Genomic DNA, 27,525 nt, shown 5'->3' on the forward strand with positions numbered 1-27,525 from the left:
CTTTGGCCACCTCATGCGAAGAGCTGACCCATTGGAAAAGACCCTGATGCTGGGAGGGATCAGGGGCAGGAGGAGAAGGGGACGACAGAGGATGAGATGGCTGGATGGCATCACGGACTCGATGGACGTGAGTCTGAGTGAACTCCGGGACTTGGTGATGGACAGGGCGGCCGGGCATGCTCCGATTCACGGGGTCGCAAAGAGTCGGACACAGCTGAGCGACTGAACTGAACTGAACTGATGGTTCTTGAATACATATGACAGGCACATGCGTCCAAGTTCAAAAGGCGGCTTGCAACACAGTTTCCCTCCTTCTGTCTCTCCCGTTAGTTCCCTAATGTGGAGGCAGCCAACAGCATCGGCATCAGGTTCTTCTAAATCTTTCCAAACAAACGTTACAGGTCCCCAAGCCAACGGGAACCTATGTCCTCCCTCCTCTTCACTTCTCTGCTGCTCAGGGCTCCATACCTAGCTGCTTACTTCGCAGCGTAGCTCGGAGGCTCTTCATATCACGTATGTATGAGGTCTGTAAGAAGCACCCCGGCCCCTTTTATGTCTGTGTAGCCTTCCGGGCGAGTCTGCTTCACCATGCGCAGGCATTTGTCCCGACCTTTCGCCCTGACATGATGCTGTGATGATTAAGCTGTGTATAACACCCTGGGGGGACATAAACTGGGTACCGTGTGAAGGTCACTCAGTGAGCTGGGCTTGGTGAATTTGAGATTGAAAGAAACACAGCCCTTTGTTGGAGGTTTTAGCTTTGCAGCGTAACTGTCGGGAGTGGCTTTGTTCTGGGGGCTCTTGCAGGCAGGGGTGGCCAGGAAAACTCTAAAATTTTAGCCCCTCAGGTAGGAGGCACCAGCCATGTGTAAGCTCACACCCCAAATGGCTCACTCACACCCGGCCATCTGCTCACACACGTCAGCCAGAGGCTGGCTGGTGGGTGGGGTGGTCTGACTGGGGAGGGCTCGAGAGGGCTGGGCTCAGGGTTCTGGAGCAGAACAGCTCAGGAGCTCAGTCCCTCCCACCCAGGGGCAGCCCTGCCTTGTGCGGGGGGCCCTCGGCCTGGTGCAGAGACATCTCAGGCATGAGAGGGGCTTGGCTGTGTCTAGCGCAGGTCCTGCATCCCCTCTAGGGGATGTTTGTTCACCACTGACTCCCCAGCACCCACAAAACAGCCCTGGACACAGTAGGTGCTCCATACACTCTTGTGGCCCCAAATCACTAAATGACCCCCAACCCCCTCCCCCTGCCAGACCAAAATAACCCAGTGGGCTTCCCCAGGTCTCCCAATGAAGCGAGGTGTTTGTGACCTTAAAACAGCTCTGCGTGGGTCTCCACACTTCCTCGCATGCTCACCCCGTGCAGGAAGTCCTGCCTCAGTCCCCCAGTGACACTTCCGCCTCACTCCGAGGTGCTCAAGTCCCGGCGTCCCTGGTGGACTCCATGGTATTTGGGGCGAGGGCACTAATTCCCCAGCTGCTGCAGGCGATGGCTTCGGACTGCTCACAGCAAGTCCCCCTCCTAAAATCATCTACTGCCAGTTCCAGAGGTCATCATCACCCAGCCTTGGAGGGCAGCTACACCCACCGTGGGGAGACAACGGGCAGGCTGCTTGTCTCAATTCAAGACAACTCCGAGGAATCAGCCCCAGAGCGTCCCGGGGGGTTTCCCAACCCTCGGTGGCGGCTGGATCCCAGCTCATTACCTCCTGCCACCCCTCCCCCACGCCCTCCCAGGTGTGGTTTCTAAGAGCACCCCCACAGCCCACCAAAAACCTCCTGCGAGGAAGCCTTCATTTCAGAATCTGTTTCCAGGAACCAGACGTAAAACAGTCACCAAACAATCTCAGTTCAGAAGTTTGAAAGTTGCTGTGCTGTGCTCAGTCGTGACTGTCTAGTCAGAGCTGTGGTTTTTCCAGTAATCATTTGATGTGAGAGTTGGACCATAAAGAAGGCTGCTGCTGCTGCTGCTGCTGCTAAGTCACATCAGTCGTGTCTGACTCTGTGAGACCCCAGAGACGGCAGCCCAGCAGGCTTCCCCGTCCCTGAGATTCTCCAGGCAAGAATGCTGGAGTGGGTTGCCACTTCCTTCTCCAATGCGTGAAAGTGAAAAGTGAAAGTGAAGTCGCTCACTCGTGTCCGACTCCCAGCGACCCCATGGACTGTAGCCTTCCAGGCTCTTCCATCCATGGGATTTCCCAGGCAAGAGTACTGGAGTGGGCTGCCATTGCCTTCTCCAAAAGAAGGCTGAGCTCTGAAGAACTGATGTTTTCCAACTGTGGTGCTGGGAGAAGACTCTTGAGAGCCCCTTGGACTGCAAGGAGATCAAACTAGTTAATCCTAAAGGAAATCAACCTTGACTATTTGTTGGAAGGACTGATGCTGAAGCTGAAGCTCCGATACTTTGGCCACTTGATGCAAAGAGCGGACTTATTGGAAAACATGCTGATGCTGGAAAGACTGACGGCAGGAGGAGAAGGGGATGACAGAGGATCAACAGAGGATGCTGGGAAAGACTGACGGTGGATCAACAGAGGATGAGGTGGTCGGACGGCATCACTGACTCGAGGGACGTGAGTCCGAGCAAGCTCTGGGAGAGGGTGAAGGACAGGGAAGTCAGGTGTGGTGCAGTCCATGGGGTCGCAGAGAGTCGGACACAACTGAGCGACTGAACAACAACCCACTCCGGTATTCTTGCCCTCTTGCCTGGAGAATCCTATGGACAGAGGAGCCTGGTGGGCTGGAGTCCACGGGGTCGCAGAGAGTCAGCCCCAGCTGAGCGGCTAACAGAAAGGCTGCCCTGGCTTCCCAGTGGCTCACTGGTAAAGAATCCACCTGCCAGCTCAGGAGACCCGGGTTCGATTCCTGGGTCGGGAAGATCCCCTGGGGAAGGAAATGGCAACCCACTCCAGTATTCTTGCCTGGGAAATCCCGTGGGCAGAGGAGCCCGGCGGGCTACAGTCCATGGGCTGCAAGGCGTTCAGACATGACGTAGTGACTATACAACAGCACCAGGGGCTACTCTGACCATCAGCTCCTGTCTCCAGCCTTCTGCAGCCCCAGGGATCTGGCAATACGTCCAGCTTTCATTTGCTGAGCTCAGTCGCTGCTCCAAGCCACCCTACCGGTCAGGTCTGGGGACAGCCTCTCAGCAGCCTCCCGTTGTGCGCGGCCCCTTCTGTCCCAGCAAATCCTGAAGAGGGCTGGGGGGTGTGGACAGCTGATTGTGTTCAGAGAAGCCCACGGTGAGCTGGTGTGTGAATCCCTTCCTCCTCGGTCTGGTGAGGGCAGACGCTGCCGGTGACCATCTTCCCCACCATCACGGTCTCCGCGCCCCCGCCTGCAAACGGTATCTCTGGATGTTTTCTAAGCCCCCCAGACTCTATGCGGCTGAAATCTGGCCTCAATTTTCAAGACCTCAAGTCACTGAGTTTTATTTTCTAGAGAGGAATCGAAGTCCAAAAGTCACGGTCATGAAAGAAAGCGCTTAAGAAGGACGCGGTGGGGAGGCAACACCTCGTTCCACAAAGCCTGTGGCCCCTACTCCGCGCCGCGTGTCTCCAGCAGGAAACGAGGGACAGGGGCCGCTGTACGGGGCCTTCACGCTGCCGGAGTGGGAACGACAAGCGGGAGGGTGCGCGAGGCCGCAGGCGCTGCGCGGGGGACAGGCGGCTCTCCCGCCGCGCGTGCCTTCCGTGCGTGTTGCCTCTTCTCTGGGCACAGCGTGAATGGGAACCCGACTCTGAGGCTGCACCTTTGCCCTCAAACCTGGTGAACGACACTGTGTGGTCTACGAAGAAGCCTGAGGCTGGAGGCACCGGGTCCCTGCTGATCTTTCTGCCTGCTGTCTCTGATGGGTCTACACTCACAGTTTTATTTTTTATCATGGATCAGGAGTGCATGTTGCCGTATCCGACTCTTTGCGACCCCATGGACTGTAGCCCCCCAGGCCCCTCTGTCACTGCGATTTCCCTGCAAGCAGCTGCAGGACGGTGACGCAGCGTGCTGTGTTCCTGACTGTCCAGCAGGACTGCGGAGCCAGGGGCGAAAGCGCCGGCACCCACCCCAAGAAGGGGAGAGGCGCGAGAAGACGAAGCGACCCCCCCCCAGAAGATTGGAAGAGCTGTTTTGAGCTACTTCTTGCAAAATCCCTCCTCTCCTGGGAAGCCCAAAACTGGCAAGAGAAGCAAACAGCAAGCCTTCATTAAGCCGTCTCCCGAGGACGCGCAGCTGTGGTCAGAAGCATTTGATGAGCTGCTACCCGGTAAATATGGTCTTGCTGCATTCAGGGCTTTTGAAAAATCTGAACTCTATGATGAAAATACTGAATTCTGGCTGGCCTGTGAACACTTCAAAAAAAACCAAGTCACCCCAAAAGCAGTCCTCAAAAGCAAAGAAAATATATACTGACTTCATAGAAAAAGAAGCTCCAAAAGAGATCAACATAGCCTTTGAAACAAAAACTCTGACTGCCCAAAACATACAGGAGGCTCCCTGCGGCTGCTTCACAAGTGCCCAGAAAAGGGTGTACAGCTTGATGGGGAACAACTCTTATCCGCGTTTCTAGGAGTCAGAATTCTACCAGGACTTGTGTAAAAAGCCACAGATCACCAAGGAACCCCAAGCTACCTGAGATGAAAACGGGAGCCCAGGAACAGTGGCCATTTCATTTTTTTCCCTAAGGGGAAAGGCTGTCACCTGCAGAAAAGACTGCGCTTGAATTTAGCCGGGGTGTCCAGGAAACGCTGCTCAGAATCAGAGGGGGATAGTACTGAATAAGGAAGCCAGTCGCCATGTAGGAGAAGCTGGTCCCGGGACAGCTGTAACTGATGGGCCCCAGAGAGAGAGTGGTCTAAACGCGCTGTGTCTCACGCTGGCGAAGCAGGAGCTTGAGACTGGGAGGTGACGATGCAGGACTACTGGTCCAGAAGCGTTTACAGTCAGCAGGCCTGGGGCTACGTGGCCTTGGCCGGCTGGCTGGACATCCTCTCCTGAATCAGTCCTTGTTGCCACACAGTGGTTTAGATGTAGTTTCTTTAGTTCTAGGTAACAAAGGCAGAGGAACCAGAGATCAAATTGCCAACATCTGCTGGGTCATGGAAAAGGCAAGAGAGTTCCAGAAAAACACCTATTTCTGCTTTATTGACTATGCCAAAGCCTTTGACTGTGTGGATCACAAGAAACTGTGGAAAATTCTGAAAGAGATGGGAATACCAGACCACCTGACCTGCCTCTTGAGAAACCTGTGTGCAGGTCAGGAAGCAATAGCACCTCTAGGAGAGAGGAGGTATCAGCTGATGGGCCGGTTGAGTAAGAATTGACCGTCCTTAGAACTGAGAGGTCACAGCTGCTGGGAAGATGCTGCTTCCATCTCTAATGCTTTGGTGGGTACAGGAGGTCAGACCATCACCATGGGATCAACCTTCTAATATAGTCTTGTAAAAATCAAGCTTACTGTTGAAAATGCAAGAACATTGCTTTAAAGCCCTTCACGAGTATAGAACAGCTAAACAAGAGAAGCAAATTGCTGTAACAGAGACAAAGCACGGAAACTATCCCCCTAGCTAAGCCGGAGTCTAGGCCAGGAGCTCCCGAGGGCGGGCCCGGCTCAGGGCTCCATGTGCCACCACTTGAAGGAGAAGGGCTGCCGGCGCACGTTGGTGCCGCAGTGCACGTCCCCTTGCCGGACGTGGTAGGCGTAGTAGTCGTCGAGGAAGGTGCAGCGGAGGCCCAGCGGCTCCAGCAGGGAGCGCACCTCCTCCTCCAGGCAGCAGCGGCCGTTGATGACGGGCCCGAAGGGCTTGGGGATGCCCAGGTGCCTGCCCAGCACCAGCATGTTCACCTGCGAAGGGGGCGGCCAGGTCAGCGGCAGCAGCAGCTCCCACCCCAGCACCTTCTCTATGCTCAGCAGGTCAGGGGCAGCAGCGCGCGCCTTGCAGCACCACCTGAGTGTCCCCTATAACAGCCCCACGTCACAGGCCAGCAAACGGAGGCCCAGAAGGGTGATGAGAGCTACTGAAGGCCAGGGAGTGAGGCTAGGTCCTGTACCCAAGCCTTCGGACTCTGGGTCCGTGTTCTCAGCCCTTTCCCTCCCTCCTCGCTGCCGCTCTCCGGCAAACTCGAGTCCTCAAGGCCCCGCCCCAATGCCACTGCCTCTGTGAAGCAGCCCGTGGCTCTCCAGATTCGGGCAACTAGCCATCCTCTGGGTTCCCGCAGCTCCCAGCACAGCGCCTGGCGCAGAGGAGGCACTTAATACAGATCTGTTGATGTTGCGATCCGGTGAACAAGTGACTGCACATTTTATAGCACTTTCGATACATAATACGTTATGTAAACGACTGTTTCCTCCACAGTCGTTTACATAAGGCATTACACTGGGAGGTGGCCTGTGGGTTCGAATCCCAGGACTTTTACACAGCTGTGCGGCCTCGGGCAAGTCACTTGGCCTCTCTGCGCCCCGTCAGCAGAAAGAGCCAAGCACGCTTCCAGATGTGACAGTCGCGTGAGAACAGGCGTGCGGCCTGGGCAGGGTGCAGTGAGCTCGGAGTCAGTCTCCAGGGCTCAAGAGTCACTGCAGGGACATCTCAGCTCTCAGACTCGGCCCGTGCTGGCTGCCTGGCACTCTCGACCTCTCCACCTGCTCCACACCCAGGCCCTCGCCCCCAAGCTCCAGTCACAGCTCCCTGTGAGGGCTCACAGGGAGGAGGAACTGAGTCAGCCCTCAGATTCCTTGTCTGAGACGCTGCACCGCCAGCTTCAGGCATCAGCTTTCTTTCCCCTGGGGCTAAACTGCAGAAAGAAATGACATGCTTGGGGCCAAGGACCCTTATTCAGGAGAGGGGGTTACGAGGATGGTGCTCCCTCCTGCCTCGTTTGAGCCAAGGAATCCTTTCTTTCTAAACAAAATTTTCTGCAATATCTCAAAGCATAAAACAGAGACGAATCTAAAGCATGTGAGGGAGGCCCTGTCTTGGAACCCCAGAGTCCCGGAGAACCCAGTCTGCCAACCACCCGCCTGGCTCTTACTTGGCCCGACACAAGGAAGCCCACAGGGAGCAGCGCAGCCAGACCCCAAGCTCTGAACCCCAGCTCTCGCCAGAGACCTGACTCCCTGTGCATCAGCGGGGTGACGACAGTCTTTCACCCCCAGGCGGTTGCCTCTTAAAGGCGCTGTAAGCTGGAGACGGCCATGCAAACCCCAAGGGGTGAGGAGACGGCCAAGCCTGCTGGATCCACAGCCCAGGCCTCTTGGACTTAAGACTGCGGGCAAAGCTGGGCGGGCTTGGAGGTCCGCATCCTCACCATGTTTGGGAAAAAGGCTTCGGCCTTGGGGGTCCCTCGTGAGTCTTTGATGAGCTTGAAGAGCTGCGGGATGTCCACGATGTCCCGCTCGGCCAGGCCCAGCTCCCTCTTCAGCACTGCCCGGTTCCAGTCGATGCATTTCTGGGGGGCGGGAGGAGGGGCAGCGGTGGGCGGGGCGGGGACTCGGGGTTGGGGGTTGGGTTCGGGGGGTGGGGTTCGGGGGTGGGGCGCAGGCGGGCCGGTTTAGGGGAGGGCCTGAGACAGGGCCAGGAAGGCACCTCCTGGCCCCTCTCCTGCTCGCCTTTGCTCCGCCCTGGCTCCGCTTCAGTGTCCCTGCCTGTCCCGCCACTCCATCCCTTGGCCCCTTGCACACCTCCGTGCCTGTTTCTGAGTCTGCCCTGTCTTTCTCTGACTTTGCCAACTCTTTTCTCACACACACAGACAGACACACAGACACACACACACACACAGATACAGACAGACACAGACACACACACACAGACACACAGACACACACAGATACAGACAGACACAGACACACACACACAGACACACACAGATACAGACAGACAGACACAGACACACAGAGACACACAGACACACACACAGATACAGACAGACAGACACAGACACACAGAGACACACAGACACACACAGATACAGACACAGACACACAGAGACACAGACAGACACACACGCAGAGACAGAGACACACACACACACACACACACACAGACACACACAGACACACACAGACACACACACACACAGACACACACACACACAGACACACACAGACACACACACACAGATCCCCGACTGATCACCCGGGTCCTGGTCTTCTAACCTCGGGGAACAGAGCTGGGTGTGGGGGTGGGGGCGAGTGTCAGGTTGCTGGGGGTGTGACATGCCCTGAATGGCCAGGCTAGTACCTCCACATACGAATTGTGTTCTCTCAGTTTCTTGTCTGACAGAATGTCCTTTATTTTCTGCTGTTTTCTTTCTGTCATGGGGAAAAAGAAGCAGGTGAATTCAGGGATCCACTTTGCTCTTCCCAGAAGGTCCAGTAGGGACTCAGTTTTCTCATCTATAAAATGGGGGCAGCGACGATTCAGAACACACAGGTTTGTTATGAGTATCTGGGAGGTAAATGACTTTAATAAAATAATTTACACTGGGTAAGTTCTTATTAAGAGCGTTACTTTCAGTCTCGTAAATTCTCTCATCTCCAAAGGGATCCTGTTTCCTGAGGGGCAGAGGCCTGACCGTTGCCTGATGCTCCATGACATAGACAGACGCTAGGTGAAAGCTCTCAGTCGTAGCAACATCAACCTCTGACTCCAGCCTGAGTCTGCGGATGTCACTGAAAACCATATTTCATTCTGTGCTCCATCCGGATTAAGCTTTCTTTCAGGTCCTCAGACACAGCTTGCTTTCTCCTGCCTCTGAGCCTTGGCTATTCCTTCTGCCTGGATTATCTGGACTATCTTTAGTCCCATCCCACTGCCCCGTTTATCTGGCCAACTCCTGCTCACCTCTCATACTCAGGCCTGACCTTTTTGCCTCCTCCAGGAAGCCTTCCTGGGACTCCTCCCAGACACCCCTCAAAGCCCCTGTGTTGTTGCTTCCTGAACTCACTCGCCCCGGACTGTGAGTCCCGAGGGCAGGGACCTCCTCCTCCCTGTTCACGCAGCACCCCTAGCGCCTCGCACAGTGCCTGGTGCCCGGTGGCGGGGCAGAAGATGCCAGAAGCCTGAGTGATTCCATCTGGGGATGGGAGACCACGTATAGGCAGAGGAAGCTTCCCAGGGGAAAGGCCAGGCATGGCCAACTTACTCTTGACCCCTTGGAACAGCAGGGCCTCCCCGTGGCCCTCCTTCAGCTGCTCCTGGAGCAGTCTGTAGCAGGCCCTGGGGCTGGCCAGGAGAAGCCGGAAGCCCTGGGGGCAGAAAGCCTGCGGTCAGAGGTTAGTTTGGATCCTGGGGCTCCCGGGATGTGGGGTGTGGGGAACAGGGGCTTGTACCTAAGCTGGCTGCTTCTTCCATGCCCCCTTCTGGGTGAGGGAGAAAGATTTGGGAAGATAAGGTCAGTGTCCCGCACCCTCCCCGGCGGAGGCAGAGCTGAGTCTGGGGACCTGGGAAGGAGGCCTGTGGCTCCCTTCAGGCAGCCCCCAGGACCACACCTTCTTTTGCACCGGAACGAAGCTCAGGAACTCGTCCACGTGGCCCACAGACAGCCAGTCAGAGTAGAGTCTCACCGGGGCCTGCACCTGCTGGGCACCCAGGAAGTCCTGCAGGGTCCGGTGCATCTCCTGGCTCTCCTTGCTGCCGACAGAGGGGGGTCACGGGGAGACAGGCATGCGTTCAGGCTGTGGTGCTGGAGAAGACTCTTGAGAGTCCCTTGGACAGCAAGGTCGACCCAGTCAATCCTAGAGGAAGTCAACCCTGAATATTCATTGGAAGGACTGACTCTGAAGCTGAAGCTCCAGTACTTTGGCCATCTGATGCCAAGAGCCAACTCATTGGACATGAGTTTGAGCAAGCTCTGGGAGATGGTGAAGGACAGGGAAGTCAGGTGTGCTGCGGTTCATGGGGTCACAAAGGGTTGGACGTGACTGAGCAACTGAACAGCTACAGCAGCAGTGGGGAGATGGGCGTCCCTGCTGGCTCAGCTGCTAAAGGGCCTGCCTGCAGTTCAGGAGACTGGGTTCAATCGCTGGGTCGGGAAGATCCCCTGGAGAAGGAAATGGCAATCCACCCCAGTATTCTTGCCTGGAGAATCCCATGGACAGAGAAGCCTGGTGAGTTACAGTCCATGGGCTCACAAAGAGTTGGGCACTTGTGACCGAGTGACTAATGCTTTCACTTTCATGGGGAGATGGGGGTGGGGGAGTCCACGAGGGCAGGAGTTACCAAGGGAGTCTCTGAGGGCCTGGGACTTGGTGAAGCGGCCAGGACTCTCTAGGGAAGGGGTTCAGACCCTGGGATGCCTTCTGTTATCATCGTATCTCCTCCCATCTGAGAAGTTTAGAACCTGTCACCCCAGTTTTCATAGTCAGTGAAGGATGTAGGGCCAGTCCTTAGCCTCTGCAAGCGCTGCCTGTTGACTCAGCCTGGATGCTGGTGTCGTGAGCAGCGTCGCCGTGGGTGTGGAGCTGGTCCCACCGAGTCAGTGCCCCTTGTCAGCTGTGCGCCCTCGCGCACGCCCCGTCACCGGCCTGGCCTCCGCGCTCTCCCTGCCCCGGCCTCCAGGCGCCTTCGGGACGCGGCCCTCACTCCTCCTCTTGCTCAGTTTCTGTTCTAGCCCCTCTGGCCTTGAACCCACCGAGTCCATTCCTGCCTCAGGGCCTTTGCCCACGATCTTTTCAAAAAGCGCTTATTTATTTGGCCGCACCGGGTCTTAGCTGTGGCTTGTGGGCGCTTTAGTTGCAGCCCGCAGACTCTTAGCTGCTGCATATGGGATCTAGTTCCCTGAGCAGGAATCGAACCCGAGCCCCCCTGTGCTGGGAGCTCGGAGTCTCAGTCGCTGGACCAGCAGGGGAGTCCCTGCCCAGGAACTCGGCTCCAGAGCCCCGCGCGGCCGCGCCCTGCTCATCATCCGGCCTCGGGCCCCGCCCCAGAGAAGCCCTCCTGGGTCTGCCTACCCGGCTTCCCTCTCCTCTTCTGCTGCACTTTTGTGCTTTCTTCACTGCTGGAAATTCTTACTTGTTAGCTTTTCTGTGGCGCGTCGTCCCCACTAGGACAGCGGCAGGGCTTGCCCGTCCTGCTCAGGGCCACACTCCCTGCCAGCTCCTGGCACAGGGCCCGCGCAAAGCAGGTGCTCAGCAAACATTCAGCGGCCCGAGGCATGCAGGTGGCTGAGCTTGGAACTGGGCTCCCCACTGGGTGTTCTTTGCTGTCTGCTTTGATTCCCCATAGTCCCTCAAGTTTGCTGAGCCCTCTTTTTCTTCTTCTGCACTGAGAAGCATGCAGGGTCTTCGTTTCCCAGCCAGGGATCCACCCCACGCCCCTCGTGTTGGAAGCGTGGAGTCTTAACCCACGGGACCCCAGGGATGTTCCTGCTGAGCCCTCCTGGCCAGGAGCCAGCAGGGAAGCCCTCTGCTCTGGCCTCTGCTGCACCCCACTCCCCTGTGCCCCTGAGTCCGCCCCCCTCCCTGCCTCCTCTCCTCACCTGGGGTAACCACTGTCCCCAATGAGGATCCTGCCCAGCGGGTACGCCTTCCCCCCGACCGTCACTGGGGGGCTCACTTCCAGGTTCCCAAAGGAGTCGAGGTCAGTCACACTGCCGGTCTGGGGCCCGCGAGTCACGTAGCCAAAATCTGGACCCTGGGGAGGGAGGAGCAGGGGCCAAGAGTTAGAGAACCCAGGGTCTTGGGGACGAGAGCGTGGGGTCCAGGTTTAAAGACGAGCTTGGTCACAGAAGAGACCCTTCGGCCACTGGTTCAGAGCAGGTCCCGTTACCATCTGAGGGATTCTGAAGGAAGGCTGAGTCAGCGCGGGCAAGAGAGGGGTTTAAGAGTCTCTGCGTTCTAAGCCTTGCGTGTGTGCCTGCTCAGTCGCTCAGCCGTGTCCCACTCGTTGTGACTCCATGGATTTATAGCCTGTCAGGCTCCTCTGTCCACGGGATTTCCCCAGGAAGAATACTGGAGTGGGTCCCCATTTCCTCCATCAGGGGATCTTCCTGACCCAGGGATCGAACCCACGTCTCCTGCACTGGCAGGCGGGCCCTTCACCCCTGAGCACTGGGGAAGCCCACTCCATAAGCTTTAACTCGGGCGTGAAAATGAGGCTGCAAGGTTCCATCTCTGTCCTCAGAGCGGAAACTACGTCAGGAAGACTGCGGCTCGAGCTGTCTCTACAGCATTCGCTCCTGGTCCACAGGGGCGCGTCCCGGCCTGGGGCTGCAGTGGGCCTCCCCATGAGGCTGTGGCCCCTCGTCCTCGAGAGAAGACCGCGGGGGCGGCGCCTCCCACCCCGCGCTGGCTTCCGGCTGCCGCTGTAAGCCGCCAGCTCTGAGCTCAGAGGTCTGAGTCAGCCTCACGGGACTGGAATCAAGGGGTGGCAGGCTAGCTCCTTCTGGAGGCTCTGGGAGAGAACCCATTTCCCTTCCTTTTTCAGCGTCTAGTGGTCAGCTGGCTGGCGGCTCTTCTTCCGTATTCAGTGCCCATCACTCCAGTCTCTGTTGCTGACATCAGAAGTCTTTTCCCATCCCGGCCCCGCTTCCTCCCTTTCATGAGGAGCCTTGTGAGGGCATAGCGTCCTCCCAGATCACCCAGGAGAATCCCCATCGCAAGGTCCCTGACTTAATCTCACTTGCAAAGCCCCTGTTGCCATGTAAGACGGCGTCTGCTTCTGGGCTTGGGGCCCATCTGAGGGGCCGTCCTCAGCCTGCCTGCTGCACCTCTAGCCTGTGCCTCTGTGCTGTGCTCAGTCGCTCAGTCCTGTCTGACTCTTTGTGACCCCGTGGACTGTAGCCCACTAGGCTCCACTGCTCATGGGGATTCTCCAGTCAAGAGTACTGGAGTGGGTAGCCTATCCCTTCTCGACTGACCCAGGAATCGAATCGGGGTCTCCTGCGTTGCAGGCAGATTCTTTACCAGCTGAGCCACCAGGGAAGCTCACCTCCAACTCTACTGCCCACAAATTGATGGTTTGTACCCTGGGACTTCATGGGGGCCACAGACGCCCTGAAACTTGATGCCAAATAGTGGGCTTGGGAGCATTTTTCGTGGGAAGATGAGTAGTCTCAAGCGGGTCTGTGACTCCACAGATCTAAAACCCATTCTTTCCAAATCCTCCCTTTCTCTCGAAAACCCTTGCCAACCTGACCTCCTCCCCTGCTGGGCCATCAAAACTGCTCCCTTGAGCTCCTCTGGTGGTCTGCTGGTTAAGAGTCCACCTTGCAGTCCAAGAGACCAGGGTTCAATCCCTGGTCTGGGAAGGTCCCACTTGCCACAGGACAACGAAGCCCGTGCCCCCAGCCACAGAGCCTGTGCCCGAGACCCGGGAGCTGCGATTACTGAAGCCCGAGCGCCAGAGCCTGTGCCTTGAGACCAGAGGAGTCACTGCCGTGAGGAGCGCCCCCACAGCTGGAGGAAGGCTGTGCGCAGCGGGGAGCCCCCACAGCAAGCACCGGCCGGCCAAGAGTCAGCGTGGGACAGATGCCCCTCGGGGTCCCTGAGGCCACAGTCAGCTCAGCGCGCAAGGCCTGGGCTCCCTTGTCCCTGAGCGGCGCCTGGGTCGGCTGGTCGCCCCCGGCCTTCCCACGCTCTCTGCACCTGGCATTTGGGACATCGTGGTCTTCCTCCCTTTGTTCCCTCCGAGTCTCCTGTGCGCTGGGGGTGGGGCACAGACCTGGTCCTCCTTTCACTCCCTTCCCTGGTGGTCTCGCCTGGTCTCAAGAAATACCGTCCACATGCTGACCGTGGTCAGGCTCACAGTGCGGTCTGCACGTCCCTCCCAAACGCTGTGAGTGCACCCCCGGCCTGCCTGACGCCCCGCCTGGAGGCTGACCAGACATCTCACACTTGCCCCAGTCAGAACTGCTGACCCTGCTCCCCACTGCCTCATTCCCTGCCTGTCCTGAGGTCCTCCCCTCCCAGGGGGTGGTGCCTGCCACACGAGGGCCAAGGCCTGGAGCCCCCCCTTGTCAATCCCGCACAGTGTCAGGAAGTCCTGTTCGTTCTGCCCTCAAAGCGTATCCCAAGGGACTTCCCTGGTGGTCCAGGGGCTGAGACTCCTCACTCCCAGCTCAGGGACTCTGGGTTGAATCCCTGGTCAGGGACCTAGACCCCACACGCTGCAACTTAAGCTCCTGCAGGCTGAAACTAAGGCCTGGTGCAGGCAGATCAGCAAGTAACTATTAAAAATAAAATCACATCCCAAAGCCGACTGCTTCTCCACTCCCTTGCCCCATCATCTGTCACCAGGTACAGTGGTGACCTCGTCCCCGATCCCCCCGCCCCACCCTTCCTCGCTGTGGTCCATTCTCAATATGCAACCAGAGACTGCCTTTAACAGCACCAATCAGATCATACTCGTCCTCTGCTGAAGACTCTGCAATGAAGCAATAATTCCCCAGAGTCTCGGATTCTGAAGAAATGGCCTCACAGTGGCCAGGAAGCCCCAGGACCCGTCTCCCCCAGCGACACCCATTCCCGCCACGTGCCTGCCTCCCCACCTCTCTGCCTCTTGCTCACTCGGTCCCCCCCTTCCGGCCTCCTCACCACTCCCTGGGCCTGCCAGGCACGTCCCGCCTCAGGACTTCCGCACTGACTTTCCCGCTGCCCAGAACCCTCTGCACCCTGACATCCGTAGAGGCAACTCCTTGACCTCTGTGGGGTTTTTGCTCCGGTGTCAGCTTCTCGATGAGGCCTCCTCTGACCATTTCATTTAAAGTCGCCATCTAATCCCCTCAGCCCTCTGGCTGCTGGCAGCCCTGTGATTCCGCTTTCCTTTTCTGTAGTACTTGACTGCACCTCCCAACATATAATGTAACTTATTTATTCATTAGGCTTACTGTTCTGGCCTTCCCTGGGGGTCCAGTGGTTTAGAACCCACCTGCCAGTGCGGGGCACACAGGTTCGATCCCTGGTCTGGGAGCTAGATCCCACGTGCCGCAGAGCGACCGAGTGCGTGTGCCCCAGCAGCTGAGCCCACACACCCAAGTGCCCACTCTGCAACCAGAGAGAGCCCGTGCAGCTGAGAATAAATAAACTAAAAACACTCATTGTTGCTGTCCCACTGCCCAGAGCCCTCTTCTCCCAGACATCCGCGGAGTGAGCTCCCTCGCCTCTTTGGAGTGTTTGCTCCACTGTGAGCTTCTCAACGAGGCCTCCACTGACTATTTCATTTGTCTATCTCTCTGAGCTAGAATGACAACCCCATAAGAGTAGGGGCCTCGGCATCGCTCAGCAATAGATCCCTACGGACCCCTACACGGCTGGACACGGACTACGCGCTCAAAGAACATGTGATGAAGGGGTGATGAATTCACCCGGGTCGCTGCCCCGGCGCCATGAGACGAAAGGCACAAAGGCTGCAGGCTTGGGTTCCTGCAGTCAAGGGGTTTCCACTGTCTGCAGAAGGGGGTCCCCCAGAGTGGGGTGTGCAGGAGATGCCTGGACGGGGGGTACTTGCCATCGATCCCAGCACAGACTTAGAAGGTGTCCAGGTTCTCCTCCAGTCTTTCTGGTCAGTCAAAGATAAAGGTCTCAGAGCGGTGGGACAAATCCACCCTTAACACCCACTCACCTCCTGTCTTAACAAGGAGAGCAAAACCTCGATTCTGAGCTTTTGTGGGCCTTCGGGTGAAGATGGATTTAATAGCACTCTTTGTTTTCATTCAGTTTAACTTCAAGGTTAAACGCTTCTATTTATGGCAAGCACCCTCGGTGCTCCATTTACTGGTTAAAGTTTACTGACGTCGCCTTGTGGAAGGAACAGCCCCCGCGTGTCAGGCTGCGCACCAAGTGCCTGGTGAGCAGTGATGGCACCATGGCCCAGCCCCTGCCTGCATGGCGCTTCCAGCTTATCTGGGAGGCAGAGGGTGGGAAGCAAGCAGGCTGGTGATGTATAAGAGACTCCAGGAGGAACAGGCAGGGGGAGAATACCAGGGCCGTGGGTGGGTCCTTCTGCCTCAGGCTGGCCTCCCTGAGGGCACAGAGGCTGAGACTCGGAGGTGGAGATGCAGCCAGACCCTGAACTGGGGCAAGCGCCCAGGCAGTGGAAATAGCAGGTGCAAAGGCCCCAGGGTGAGCACAAGCTGGGCGCATGTGAAGACCAGGGACGAGGCCAGTGGGGCTGCAGCCCCGTGAGGGGCAGGGAAGTGGCCCAGGGCTGGAGAAGCAGATGGCGCTGTAGCCTGGTGAGGAGCTTGATTCTTATCCCAATTCTTTTTATAAAATTTATTTTTATCTATTTATTTGGCTGCATCGGGTCTTAACTCCCTGGCCAGGCGAGGGGGAATCTTAGTTCCCCAACAAGACTTTGAACCTGCATCTCCTGCATTGCAAGGAGGGTTCTTAGTCACTGGCCACCAGGGAAGTCCCTGAGAAAGCAAGTGTGAAGGCGTTAGTCGCTCAGTCCGGTCTGACTCTGCGACGACCCCATGGACTGCAGCCTGCCAGACTCTCTGTCTGTGGAAGTCTCCAGGCGAGAGCCCTGGACTGGGCAGCCATGCCCAGGGACCGAACCTGCATCTCCCGCATGGCAGATGGGCTCTTCACCGTCTGACCCACCAGGAAAGCCCAGGGGAGTCCCTATTCCACTATCCCCAATTCCTTTCCTGAGTGATTTGAATCAAGATACCCCGACCTGGTGGCTCAGATGGTTAAGAACCCACCTGCAATGCAGGAGACCTGGGTTTGATCCCTGGGTTGGGAAGATCCCCTGGAGGAGGGCGTGGCAACCCACTCCAGTATTCTTGCCTGGAGACTTCCTTGGACAGAGGAGCCTGGCGGGCCACAGTCCACGGGGTCGCAAAGAGCTGGACACCACTGCGTGACTAAGCACAGGGACCAACACCCCTGACTGCCGTGCGGGCTAAGGGGCCACAACAGCCTCCCTCCATCTGAGGCTGTCTGTAGGAAGGCCAGTTTTCATTCCAATCCCAGAGAAAGGCAATGCCAAAGCATGTTCAAACTACCACACAATTGCACTCATCTCACACACTAGCAAAGTAACGCTCAAAATTCTCCAGGCCAGGCTTCAGCAGAATGTGAACCGTGAAATTCTAGATATTCAAGCTGGATTTAGAAAAGGCAGAGGAACCAGAGATCAATTTGCCAACATCCGCTGGATCATAGAAAAAGCAAGAGAGTTCCAGAAAAACATCTGCTTCTGTTTTATTGACTATGCTAAAGCCTTTGACTGTGTGGATCACAATAAACTGTGGAAAATTCTGAAAGAGATGGGAATACCAGACCGCCTTACGTGCCTTCTGAGAAATCCGTATGCAGGTGAAGAAGCAACAGTTAGAACTGGACATGGAACAACAGACTGGTTCCAAATAGGAAAAGGAGTCAAGGAGCCACGTCAAGGCTGTATATTGTCACCCTGCTTGTTTAACTTCTATGCAGAGTACATCATGAGAAACGCTGGACTGGAAGAAACACAAGCTGGAATCAAGATTGCCGGGAGAAATATCAATAACCTCAGATATGCAGATGACACCACCCTTATGGCAGAAAGTGAAGAGGAACTAAAGAGCCTCTTGATGAAAGTGAAAGAGGAGAGTGAAAAAGTTGGCTTAAAGCTCAACACTCAGAAAACGAAGATCATGGCATCCGGTCCCATCACTTCATGGGAAATAGATGGGAAACAGTGGAAACAGTGTCAGACTTTATTTTCTTGGGCTTCAAAATCACTGCAGATGGTGATTGCAGCCATGAAATTAAAAGACACTTGCTCCTTGGAAGAAAAGCTATGACCAACCTAGACAGCATATTGAAAAGCAGAGACATTACTTTGCCAACAAAGGTCCATCTAGTCAAAGCTATGGTTTTTCCAGGGGTCATGTATGGATGTGAGAGTTGGACTATAAAGAAAGCTGAGTGCTGAAAAATTGCTGCTTTTGAACTGTGGTGTTGGAGAAGACACTTGAGAGTCCCTTGGACTGCAAGGAGATCCAACCAGTCCATCCTAAAGGAAATCAGTCCTGAATACTCATTGGAAGGACTGATGCTAAAGCTGAAATTCCAATACTCTGGCCATCTGACATGAAGAACTGACTCATTTGAAAAGACCCTGATGCTGGGAAAGATTGCAGGTGGGAGGAGAAGGGGACGACAGAGGATGAGACAGTTGGATGGCATCACCGACTCGATGGGCATGAATTTGAGCAGACTCCGGGTGTTGGTGAAGAAAAGGCAAGCCAGGTGTGGTGCAGTCCATGGGGATGTAAAGAGTTGGACATGACCGAGCGACTGAACTGAACCAAATGGCACAGACGTCATGACCCCAACTAAATCCCTGCGTCGGCAGCACGCAGCACGGGAGAGCCAGTGAGTTAAACTCAGGTCTCCTTTCAAAGCCTCCCGCGTGGGCAAGGTCAGCCCCTTGCCCTTTGGGGAACAGAATGCTGCTTGGACAGCTGTTCACCGAAGCGCAGCTCGCACCTCACACTCCCTCCTCCATCTTCTCTGGGTGCCTGAGGTCAGGGGGCTGTCAGGGCTCAGAGCACAGGCCTGGGGCTTTCTGAGAAAGCAGGGGCAGGGTGCTCATGGCCTGCTTTGAGTTCCAGCTTAACTGTCTTTTCGTGTGACCTCAAGAAAGCCGCTTCACCTTTTGAGCCTCAGTTTCTTCATCTATGAAATGGGCCTAGTAGTAGCACCTACTATTAGAGGTTGTCAGACAGATTACGTGAGCTCATGTCGGCATTCAGCACTGTGAGTGCCACAGGACGTGAGCCCCAAATGTAACTGTTATTACAGTTGTTCCCGTTTCCATTATTCTGTGCTGAGTTTGCAGGAAGCGACCCAGTTAGTCAAGCATGACTCAATGCTACGCTCTCACCTGACCCCCTAAACACATGTGGAGACCCTGGCTGATAAAGTCACACCGAGGAAATGACCGCTCTGGTCCTGAACAGCCTGCGTGTCCCGAGGGGAGCCCCTGAAAGTCACACTCCCACCCAAAAGACAGAGCCTCCAGCTGCATGCTGAGGAAGGTTCTGGTCCGGGCCCTACCCCCACCTCGCAGAAGAGCATCTTTTTTTCTTTTGGCTACACCACAGGGCATGAGGGATCCTAGTTCCCTGGCCGGGGATTGAACCTATGCCCTGAACAGTGGAAGTGCAGAGTCCTAACCGCTGGACACCAGTGAGGCCCCAAGAGCATCTGCAGCGGAACAAGGGCGCCCATGCCCAACCCGCATGCTCAGCAGGGCTTTCCTGAGGGAAAGCTCAAGCTCACAGCCAGAAAGGGCTTTGGGAAAGGCAAGCCCATATCTCATCACATAACAGAAATATCCCAGGAGGAGGCTTTCTGAAGATTCAGTGGCTAAGACTCCGCGGTTCCAACACACGGAGTGCGGGTTTAATCCCTGGTGAGGGAACTAAGATCCCACATGTCAAGCCACGCAGCTGAAAAAGAAAATTAAAATAAAACAGTAACTTTAAAAAGGGCTTCCCTGGTGGCTCAGCAGTAAAGAACCCGCCTGCCAGTGCAGGAGACTTGCGTTTGATCCCTGGGTCGGGAAGATCCCCTGGAGGAAGACATGACAGCCCACTCCAGTATTCCGGCCTGGAGAATCCCACGGACCGAGGAGCCTGGCTGTCTACAGCCCAGGGGGTTGCAAAGAGTTGGACACAACTGAGCATGCACACACACAGAGAAATGCAAACTTAAAAACCAAGATAGCGACGGATAGACAGATAATTTAAAAAAAAACTGCCCCTCCACCTGTGTGACAGCTGCTCGGCGTCCTGCGGCCCTATGCACCTGCGGGTGCTCGGTGTGGGGCGGGGGATGGAAGCCAGGAAGGAGGCGGGAGCCGGGCACGCACGCTGCACCCACCCCGTGCGGCACGTACCAGCATGCACTTGATGGGGAAGTCCTTCAGGCCTCTGTTCCTCGGGGAGTCAAAGACCACGGGCAGCGTCCTGTGTGGGGCTTGGGTGTAGCCAATCTCCATCTCGTCCTATGCAGAGAGAGGGGCAGGGAGGCTGTCACACCTGCTCTCGACGCCTGGCGCAGGGATGGGGGCTGGAGAACCATCTGCTCTCTCTCCCCGTGGGGTCAAGGGCAAATGCACTGGGTTATTCAACCCCAGAAGAGGGGCTCTGGGAAAGCAGAGCTTACTGTCCTGTGCTTGAATCCACGTGCAGAGGAATCAAGCCAGGTGCCCTTCACTCTTGCTCCTGGTGGGTGGCAGGGACCCATGGTGTACCAGCCACGGGCCCTGAGCTTGAGGGGCGACCCAAGAGCTGGGCGTTCAGCACCCAGAGCTAGGAGGGGAGGGAGGTGAGACATCCACGGGAACACAGAGGGGGGGCTCCCAACGCAGCTGGGACGGCGCAGGGGAGACTTCTTAAAGAGGTTCTAGTGTGGCACAGGGAACTCTACTCCGCTCCTTGACGACCCAAATGGGAAGCGAGCCTAAGAAAGCGTAGATACACGCGTATGTGTGCCTTCCCTGTGGCTCAGCTGGTGAAGGATCTGCCCGCTGCGCAGGAGACCCTGGTTCCCTTCCTGGGTCAGGAAGAGCCCTGGAGGAGGGATGGGCTGCCCACTGCAGTATTCTTGGGCTTCCCTGTGGCCCAGCTGGTAAAGGATCCGCTTGCAATGTGGGAGACCTGGGTTTGATCCCTGGGTCGGGAAGAGCCCTGGAGGAGCGGATGGTGACCCACTCCAGTATCCTTGTCTGGAAAATCCCATGGACAGAGCAGCCTGGCAGGTTACAGTCCAAGGGGCTGCAAAGGGTCAGACACGCCTGAGAGACTGAGCGCAGCGCAGCTCGTGGACAGCTGGTTCACGTTGCCGTGGAGCAGAAACTAACAGCGCTGTGAAGCTCCGGTTCCCTAATGCCAATGAATGATGAAAGCGAGGTGAGAGCCGCTCAGTCATGTCCGACTCTGGGACGCCATGGACTACTCAGTCCACGGGATTCTCCAGGCCAGAACACCGGAGTGGGTAGCCTTTCCCTTCTCCAAGGGGTTTTCCCAACCCAGGGATCAAACCCAGATCTCGCACATCGCAGGTGGATTCTTTACCGACTGGGCCACAAGGGAAGCCCACAAATGCATAATAATAATAAAAGTGCTGCTGAGCTGGAGCCTGGAGGACAGGGGTAATCCTGCCCCAAAAGAGGGCGGGTGAGGCCCCAGCTGAGCCCCTGGGACAGAGACGGGAGGGCGCAGATGGGATCGGGTGCACAGCTGGCCTGCATCCAGCCGGCAGGCGTGACGTTGGCCATAAAACACTGCTAGGCTGAACCATCTTGGAGGTTCACACTGCCATGCCCTGAGATGAAAAATGGTGACGTTCCAGCCATTTCATCTAGTTTGCTCTAACACAGGCAGAATGATAGGAAAGGCAGAGAGGGGATTCTCTGGGGGTTGTGTGTGTGTGTCTCAGCTGCTTCAGTCGCGTCCGACTCTTTGCAACCCCGGGGACTATAGCCCTTCAGGCTCCTCTGTCCATGGGATTCTCCAGGCAAGAATACTGGAGTGGGTCGTCATTTCCTCCTCCAGGGGCTCTTCCTGACCCAGGGATCCTTGTGACCCAGGCATCCAACCCGGGTCTTCTGCATTGCAGTCAGATTCTTTACCATCTGAGCCACCAGGGAGGCCGCATTTGGGGGTTAGAAAGGAGTGCTGATCCAGGGTGGCGGACATGGGGCAACTGGATCGGGAGGTAGCTGAGGCGGGAGACGGGCGCCTCGGAAGACGCTGGGGCAGGGCTGTGGCCTGGCCTGGGGGCCGAGCCCCGGGCGGCCTGCCTGGAGGCAGGGCTGCTGGAGCTGCCGCTGGAGCCCCAGCCCCCGAGCTTTGCAGCATTTGTTCAGGTTCCTGAGGTCGTCTGAGAGTTTTCCAGCAGGAAGGAGGTCATCTCGGTGACACGGCTAGCAGGCCGTTTAAATGTGAGTAGGGTCGCTTTCCTGAGCCTCCCCCGTCTGCGGGGACCCTGGGAGGCTCTTAACTCCTCGCCGGCCGAGGAAGGGTGGCCAGCGGGGTGCAGGCCAAGCCGGTGGAGCCGGGCCCCGTGCCCCTTGACCCTCAGGGTGTGCCTCCCGCGCCCAGCCCGCCTGCCCCGAGGGCACACACCTGCATCCACCGGTCATTCACGCTCTCGTCCTGCGCACAGACGGTCAGCTTGCACTTGGCTTTTCTGGCCAGCGCGGTCAGTGACGTCAGGAAGTCCTCATTTTCAAATAACCTAGAAAGATCAGGAAGAAAGAAAAGGTCCTCGGGGCCCCTGATTCCACACCCAGCGGCCTTGGCTGGGCTCTGAGGAGGCGGGCTGGACTAAGGGCAGAGCAGGCATAGGAGCTGAGGCCAGGACACAGGACAGGACCCCCGTGGTGGGTGCTTCGAGACCCCTGGAGCCCGATGGAGACCCCCACTTGCCCCGTCTGTCTGCTCTGAGCATGCTGTTTCCCTGAGCTCTGCTGACAACCCAGGAGGGGACCAGCAGGCACCCTTCCAGCGAGCAGAAGGCAGAGCCTGGAGGTGAGCATCAAGGTCATGCCACGTGCTTTCAGGTCCAGGCCTTGCTGGCTTCCAGGCTGCATCCTGACCACTAGGTTACACTCACAGCCCTCCTTCCCCCAGGTGGCAGGAAGGGGCGGGGGGAAGGCCCCCCGGGGCCCTGCGTGGTTATCAGGGGCTCCCTGGCCGCGGGATGGACGCCCAGGGCCCCCTGTCGCGTGCCCTGCCCCAGGATAGAGAACGCGAGCCCAGAGGTTCGTCAGGAACGGGCGTTGGAAATGAGTGCCTGGGGTTCCGCGTGCAGGGCCGCCCTCGTGGGAGCCCGGAGGCCTCGCCCGGAGGACCAGAGCTCTCATCTTCCGGGTCTGGCGAAGTCCAAAGGACCCCAGGCGCTAAAGCCACGCTCAGGATGCTCGGGGCCGGAGAGTGACAGGGAAACAGCGCCCGCGATGACTTCCCTGTCCGCTTGCGGCGCCAAACAAGCCCCGCCCTCAGCCGGCGCATTGGGCGCACCCCTGCCCCATCCACGCCGCGGGCACGAAGCGCCCCGGGGTCCTGCTCCAGGGTCTCCCTGGGTGTGTGTGTGTGTGTCTGGGCCCTGCCCTGGCCCTCCAGGGCCCCTCACCTGCACACGTAAACCTCCTTCGGGGGCTGGGTGTTGGGGGTCATGATCCAGGGGGCCACACGGAAGACCACGCTGTCCTGGAAAAGCAGGCTTTGGGGGAGCTCCTGCGGCGGGAGGGGGGGCGGGGGAGGGCGAGAGAGGGGCTGTGAGAGCAGCCAGGTGCACGGGGAGCCCCTCCCCAGCTGGGCCGGGGCCTGGAAGCCCAGCTCCCCCCCCAGCACCTCCCCGCCACGCCCCCCACCCCGCCCCCGCCAACCCCCAACCGGGCCTACCGGGTTGGACGCGTCCAGCAGGGAGAGGTGGAGGGAAACGAGCCCCGGGAAGCTGGCGTCGGGGAAGGCCAGGCCCTCCACGTAGAAGTGCGTGCTGCGCCGGCCGCCCGGGAGCTCCAGCAGGTGAGACGGGCGCTCCGGCCCCAGGACCGCGCTGTACCGGGAGGGCTGCCGGCCCCCTGGGAGCGAGCAGGGGGTCAGCGCTGCGTCCCTGTTTCTGAGGAGCCCGAGCCCCTCCTCAGGGGGAGAGGGCTGAGCCTCAGCCGCGACATCACCGGATGGAGGCCCAGGACCGGCATGATGGGGGTGCCTGAGTCCCACCCAGTGCTACAGAAAGCCCAGCATACTTGATAGTCCGCTCTTGCTCTCGTCCACTCCCTGCCTTTCACCTGCTCGCAGCTGACCCTGAAGGATCAGGGAGACAGTCTTTGTCCTTGGCGGCACGGAGCACACGGTCTACTGGATAAGTGCGTCCATGTTAAGTCACTGCGGTCGGGTCTGACTCTTTGCGACCCTATGGACCCCAGCCCAGCAGGCTTCTCAGTCCGTGAGATTCTCCAGGCAAGAATACTGGAGTGGGCTGCTGCGTCCTCCTCCAGGGGAGCTTCCCCATCCAGGGATCGAACCCATGTCTCTTATGTCTCCTGCATCGGCAGGCGGGTTCTTCACCACCAGTGCCACAGCAGGGAGAAGAAATGACAGTCAAAATCTCAGACAGCAATGAGTGCTGGAGAGTCAGGGAGGGCTTCCTGGAGGAGGTGATGCCTCCACAGAGCCAAGGAAAAGAGTCAAAATCTCAGACAGCAATGAGTGCTGGAGGGTCAGGGAGGGCTTCCTGGAGGAGGTGATGTCTCCACAGAGCCAAGGAAAAGACAGTCAAAATCTCAGACAGCAATGAATGCTGTAGGGTCAGGGAGGGCTTCCTGGAGGAAGTGATGCCTCCACAGAGGCAAGGAAAAGACAGTCAAAATCACAGACAGCAATGAGTGCTGGAGGGTCAGGGAGGGCTTCCTGGAGGGGGTGATACCTCCACAGAGGCAAGGAGTTGGTTTGTGGCCAAACCAATGTCAGTCTAATCCCTGCGGTCTGAATGGAAGTAAGTCAGGTGTGCTCCTAGGCACAGCCCTCATAGGCCCCCCACCCCGTACAGACGAGAAGCCGCAGTCACTTCCTGCCTCTGTGACGGGCCCCTCCACTCTGGCCTCTCTGCTCTGCTTGTTCACCCTCGTAAACCTTGCCTGGTGCTCTCAGCACACTGGCCCCCCTGCATCCTCGAGCCGTGGGCACAGCCCACCTCAGGGCCTTTGCACCTGCAGTCCCCCCTGCCCCAGAGTGCCCTTCCCCTGATGTTCCTCGGTCTCCCAGTGCTCAGCGACCTTCTGGGGGGCCTCCCTGACCGCCCTCTCCCCCTCCCCTGCTGCACCCTTCTCTGCAAGGACACATTTAGCGCCTTCTGGGGCTGCAGGCAACGACCTTTCACGTATCATCACCCCCATCCTGCCGAGGGCAGAGACTTTGCTAAGTTCTTTGCTCTGTCCCATGTGCCTAGAGCCGACCTAGCGCGGGACGGCAGGGGCCCCTGAGCCACCAAGAAGCTGCTGATGCTTCTGACCAGCAGATTGTTGAACAAATGATTGCATGTTACCAGGTGTTATGTGCAGTCAACTTGGATTCAACGTCCCCTGTGGGAACTTCTCCGGCAGCCCCATGGGTGAGACGCCGCACCTCCACCACAGGGGGCGGGGGTTCAGTCCCTGCTTGGGGAACTAGGGTCTTGCATGCCACATGCTGTGGCCAAAAAAAAAAGGAAAACAAACAAAAACCCCAATTGCTTTCAGAAATAAGAGCAAAACAGTTCCTGCAAATGAGTCTTCTGCGTGTGTTTGTGCGTGTGTGTGAGAGAGAGAAGAGCTGGACACACACGATCAGCTTCAGCAGTGCTTGGGAGGGACAGCGGGCCCTTCTCTGCGCTCGCCCGGCACCAGACCCTGTCTGTTGCCTGGGTCTTGTCTGTGCCCTTTCTGTGCCCATCCGTTCAGAGAGGCCCTCCAGCTTGCTCCCTGCTGCCTCCTCGATTCTTAGGACCTGGCACGGGGGAGGTGCTCGGGAATTTTCCCCGAGGAGAGTGTGGAGAGGCTGAGTCCCTTTGGCGGGGGGCAGTGAGGGGACAGCCAGAGGCGACTCACCGTTGTCTTGAAACACCCTGACTTTGTCCATCTCAGATTTGGCTACGTGGAGCACCAGCTGGTGCTTGCTGAAAAAGTCCCTGGGGGTCTTGGTGCTCAGGGTCACCAGGGACAGGTCCTCCAGGTCTGGAGAGAGAAGGGCGTGGCTGAGACGTCAGCCCCTGAGACCACCCTCCCCCCAAGACCACCCTTCATCTCTTCACCTGGCTTTATTTTCTTTGTGTTCTTTCCAGTTTTTAAGTGACATTTTTCATTTTAGAATTAAAGCGAATCAGGGTTTGGACATGACCTCTCCCACCAGGATGAGCTTAGGATGTTAGCTTGGCGAGGCAGAAACCACATCTGTCTTGCGTGTTGCTTTGCTCCCAGCTCTGAGAAGTGTCCAGACCAATGCCCATCACGAGGCAAACGCTCACTGATTGTTTGTGGACTGAGTGAGTGGAGAAGCTTCTCCCCGGGGCCCGCGAGGGAGATGAACCGGCCTGAATGGTGGCTGGCAAAGACGTGAGGAGAGCAGAGCCGGACAAGAGTCGCGTGGTTAAGGGCGCTGGAGTGGGCGAGGCGTGAGCCCTGGGTCTGTGGGAGCTTGGGGAGTCGTTTCCTCTCTCCACGCCTCTGCATCCTTGTCAGCACGCGGGGCTAGGCACAGAGCCCACGCGGAAAGCGTGCAGTCACAGGCGCAAAGCCCGAATTATAGCACCTTGCATCCTGGGAGGGTCCATACAGGTACGTGTGTGCCAGGCGCCATGGAGACGCTGCTCCCTGGCATCAGGACATGCCAACTGTCCGCAACTTCAAACTGCATCCAGCTAGGCCATTCTAGCAACTCCCGCAGGAAGGCAGTAGCTGCTGCCCTGGCCAAATGACCTCACTCCCTGGGCGCCCTCCTCCAGTGCACCTGGGTGTGCGTCTCCCATCCTGGCCCCCACTCAGAGGCTTGCCAGCAGGGCTCCTAAACCTGCCCCGGTGCCAGGACGCCCGGGCTCAAATCCTGAGCCACACCCTTCTGGCTGTGTGACCCGGAGCAAATTGCTTAACTTCCTGTACCTCGGTTTTCCCATCTGTAAAGTGGGGATGAGAACCATACATACTTCTGAAGGCTCAATTGAACTAATAGTTCTGGACTGGTTGGAGCAGCGCCCAGTCTGGCTGGGGCTCAGAGCCGCTCTGACCCGAGTTTGGGGCTCTAGTCAGGCTTTTGTCTTAAATTATTTGGGGCCCCAGGCTTGAGCTGAGAGCGGAAGTTTGCATTAGGCAACAGGCTGGGGATGGAAACGGCCCTGGAGGAGGCGCTGGGACGCTCGGCCTTGCTCCCTGCCCCCCCCCTCCGGCTGCGGTGTGACCCTGGGCGGGTCACTTGCCCTCTCAGGACCCTTGTTCACTCCTTCACCTACGTAACCCGTGTGCTAACAAGAGCAAGCTTCCAGTAAGCCTGATTTCTGAGGACTGTCGCCAGGCTCAGGACGAAAGGCTTTACAAAAAGACAAAAACCCTATTTCCGCTAGATCTTGGGGGTCTTTACCGTTGCCGTCAAGCTGCTCATCCTGGTAGTCCACGGCGGAAGAGTCGGGGTTGTCTCTGTCACAGTTCACCAGCAGGATGGCGCCCTGCCCACGGGGGCCCCAGGTCCAGGCCCTCTGTGAACCCAGCAGAGACGGGCACGCTTAGGAGCACGTGTGCCCCTCCCGCTCCTGGGGAAGCCCGCCGCCTTGCCTGGCACCTCGCAGTCTCGAGTGGTTTACACACCTCGCTCCCACATCAGGTAGTGTTCTGGTCCTGAGAGTGGACTTTTGCCTCCCCCCAAAGTCATAAGCAAACTCAGTTCATCCATTTTAAAAACGGAGCCCAAGGGACCTCCCTGGTGGTTCAGTGGCTAAGACTTTGCCTTCCGATGCCGGGGGTGTGGGTTTGATCCCTTGAGGAGGGGCTAAGACCCCACATGCCTCTCGGCCAAAAAGGTCAAAATGTTAAACAGAAGCAATACTGTAACA

At 57.5% G+C, this 27,525-nt stretch overlaps 1 protein-coding gene and 1 pseudogene across 3 annotated transcripts in view; one reads left to right on the forward strand and one right to left on the reverse strand.

Moving 5' to 3' along the window:
• Positions 1-864: 864 nt before the first annotated feature.
• LOC101107939 (regulator of G-protein signaling 2-like) lies at positions 865-5,064 on the forward strand (annotated as a pseudogene).
• Positions 5,065-5,116: 52 nt separating this feature from the next.
• PADI4 (peptidyl arginine deiminase 4) overlaps positions 5,117-27,525 on the reverse strand; it is a 33,882-nt gene continuing 11,473 nt past the window's right edge. For 2 of the 3 annotated variants that reach the window (XM_027965661.3, XM_042244760.2), the window contains 12 exons: positions 27,057-27,171; positions 25,535-25,660; positions 23,349-23,527; positions 23,077-23,180; positions 22,068-22,179; positions 19,835-19,942; positions 11,475-11,629; positions 9,487-9,628; positions 9,141-9,243; positions 8,237-8,307; positions 7,305-7,445; positions 5,117-5,844 (listed from right to left, as the gene is read on the reverse strand). In XM_027965661.3, the coding sequence (XP_027821462.2) occupies positions 5,611-5,844; positions 7,305-7,445; positions 8,237-8,307; positions 9,141-9,243; positions 9,487-9,628; positions 11,475-11,629; positions 19,835-19,942; positions 22,068-22,179; positions 23,077-23,180; positions 23,349-23,527; positions 25,535-25,660; positions 27,057-27,171 (1,590 nt within the window). In that variant the 3' untranslated portion in view covers positions 5,117-5,610. Of the gene's footprint in view, positions 5,845-7,304; positions 7,446-8,236; positions 8,308-9,140; positions 9,244-9,486; positions 9,629-11,474; positions 11,630-19,834; positions 19,943-22,067; positions 22,180-23,076; positions 23,181-23,348; positions 23,528-25,534; positions 25,661-27,056; positions 27,172-27,525 lie in introns of those variants that run through there. The other variant, XM_060411515.1, reaches the window with a different exon arrangement.

The sequence above is a fragment of the Ovis aries genome, chromosome 2 (genome assembly GCF_016772045.2).
Source record: "Ovis aries strain OAR_USU_Benz2616 breed Rambouillet chromosome 2, ARS-UI_Ramb_v3.0, whole genome shotgun sequence".
Lineage (NCBI taxonomy): Eukaryota > Metazoa > Chordata > Mammalia > Artiodactyla > Bovidae > Ovis > Ovis aries.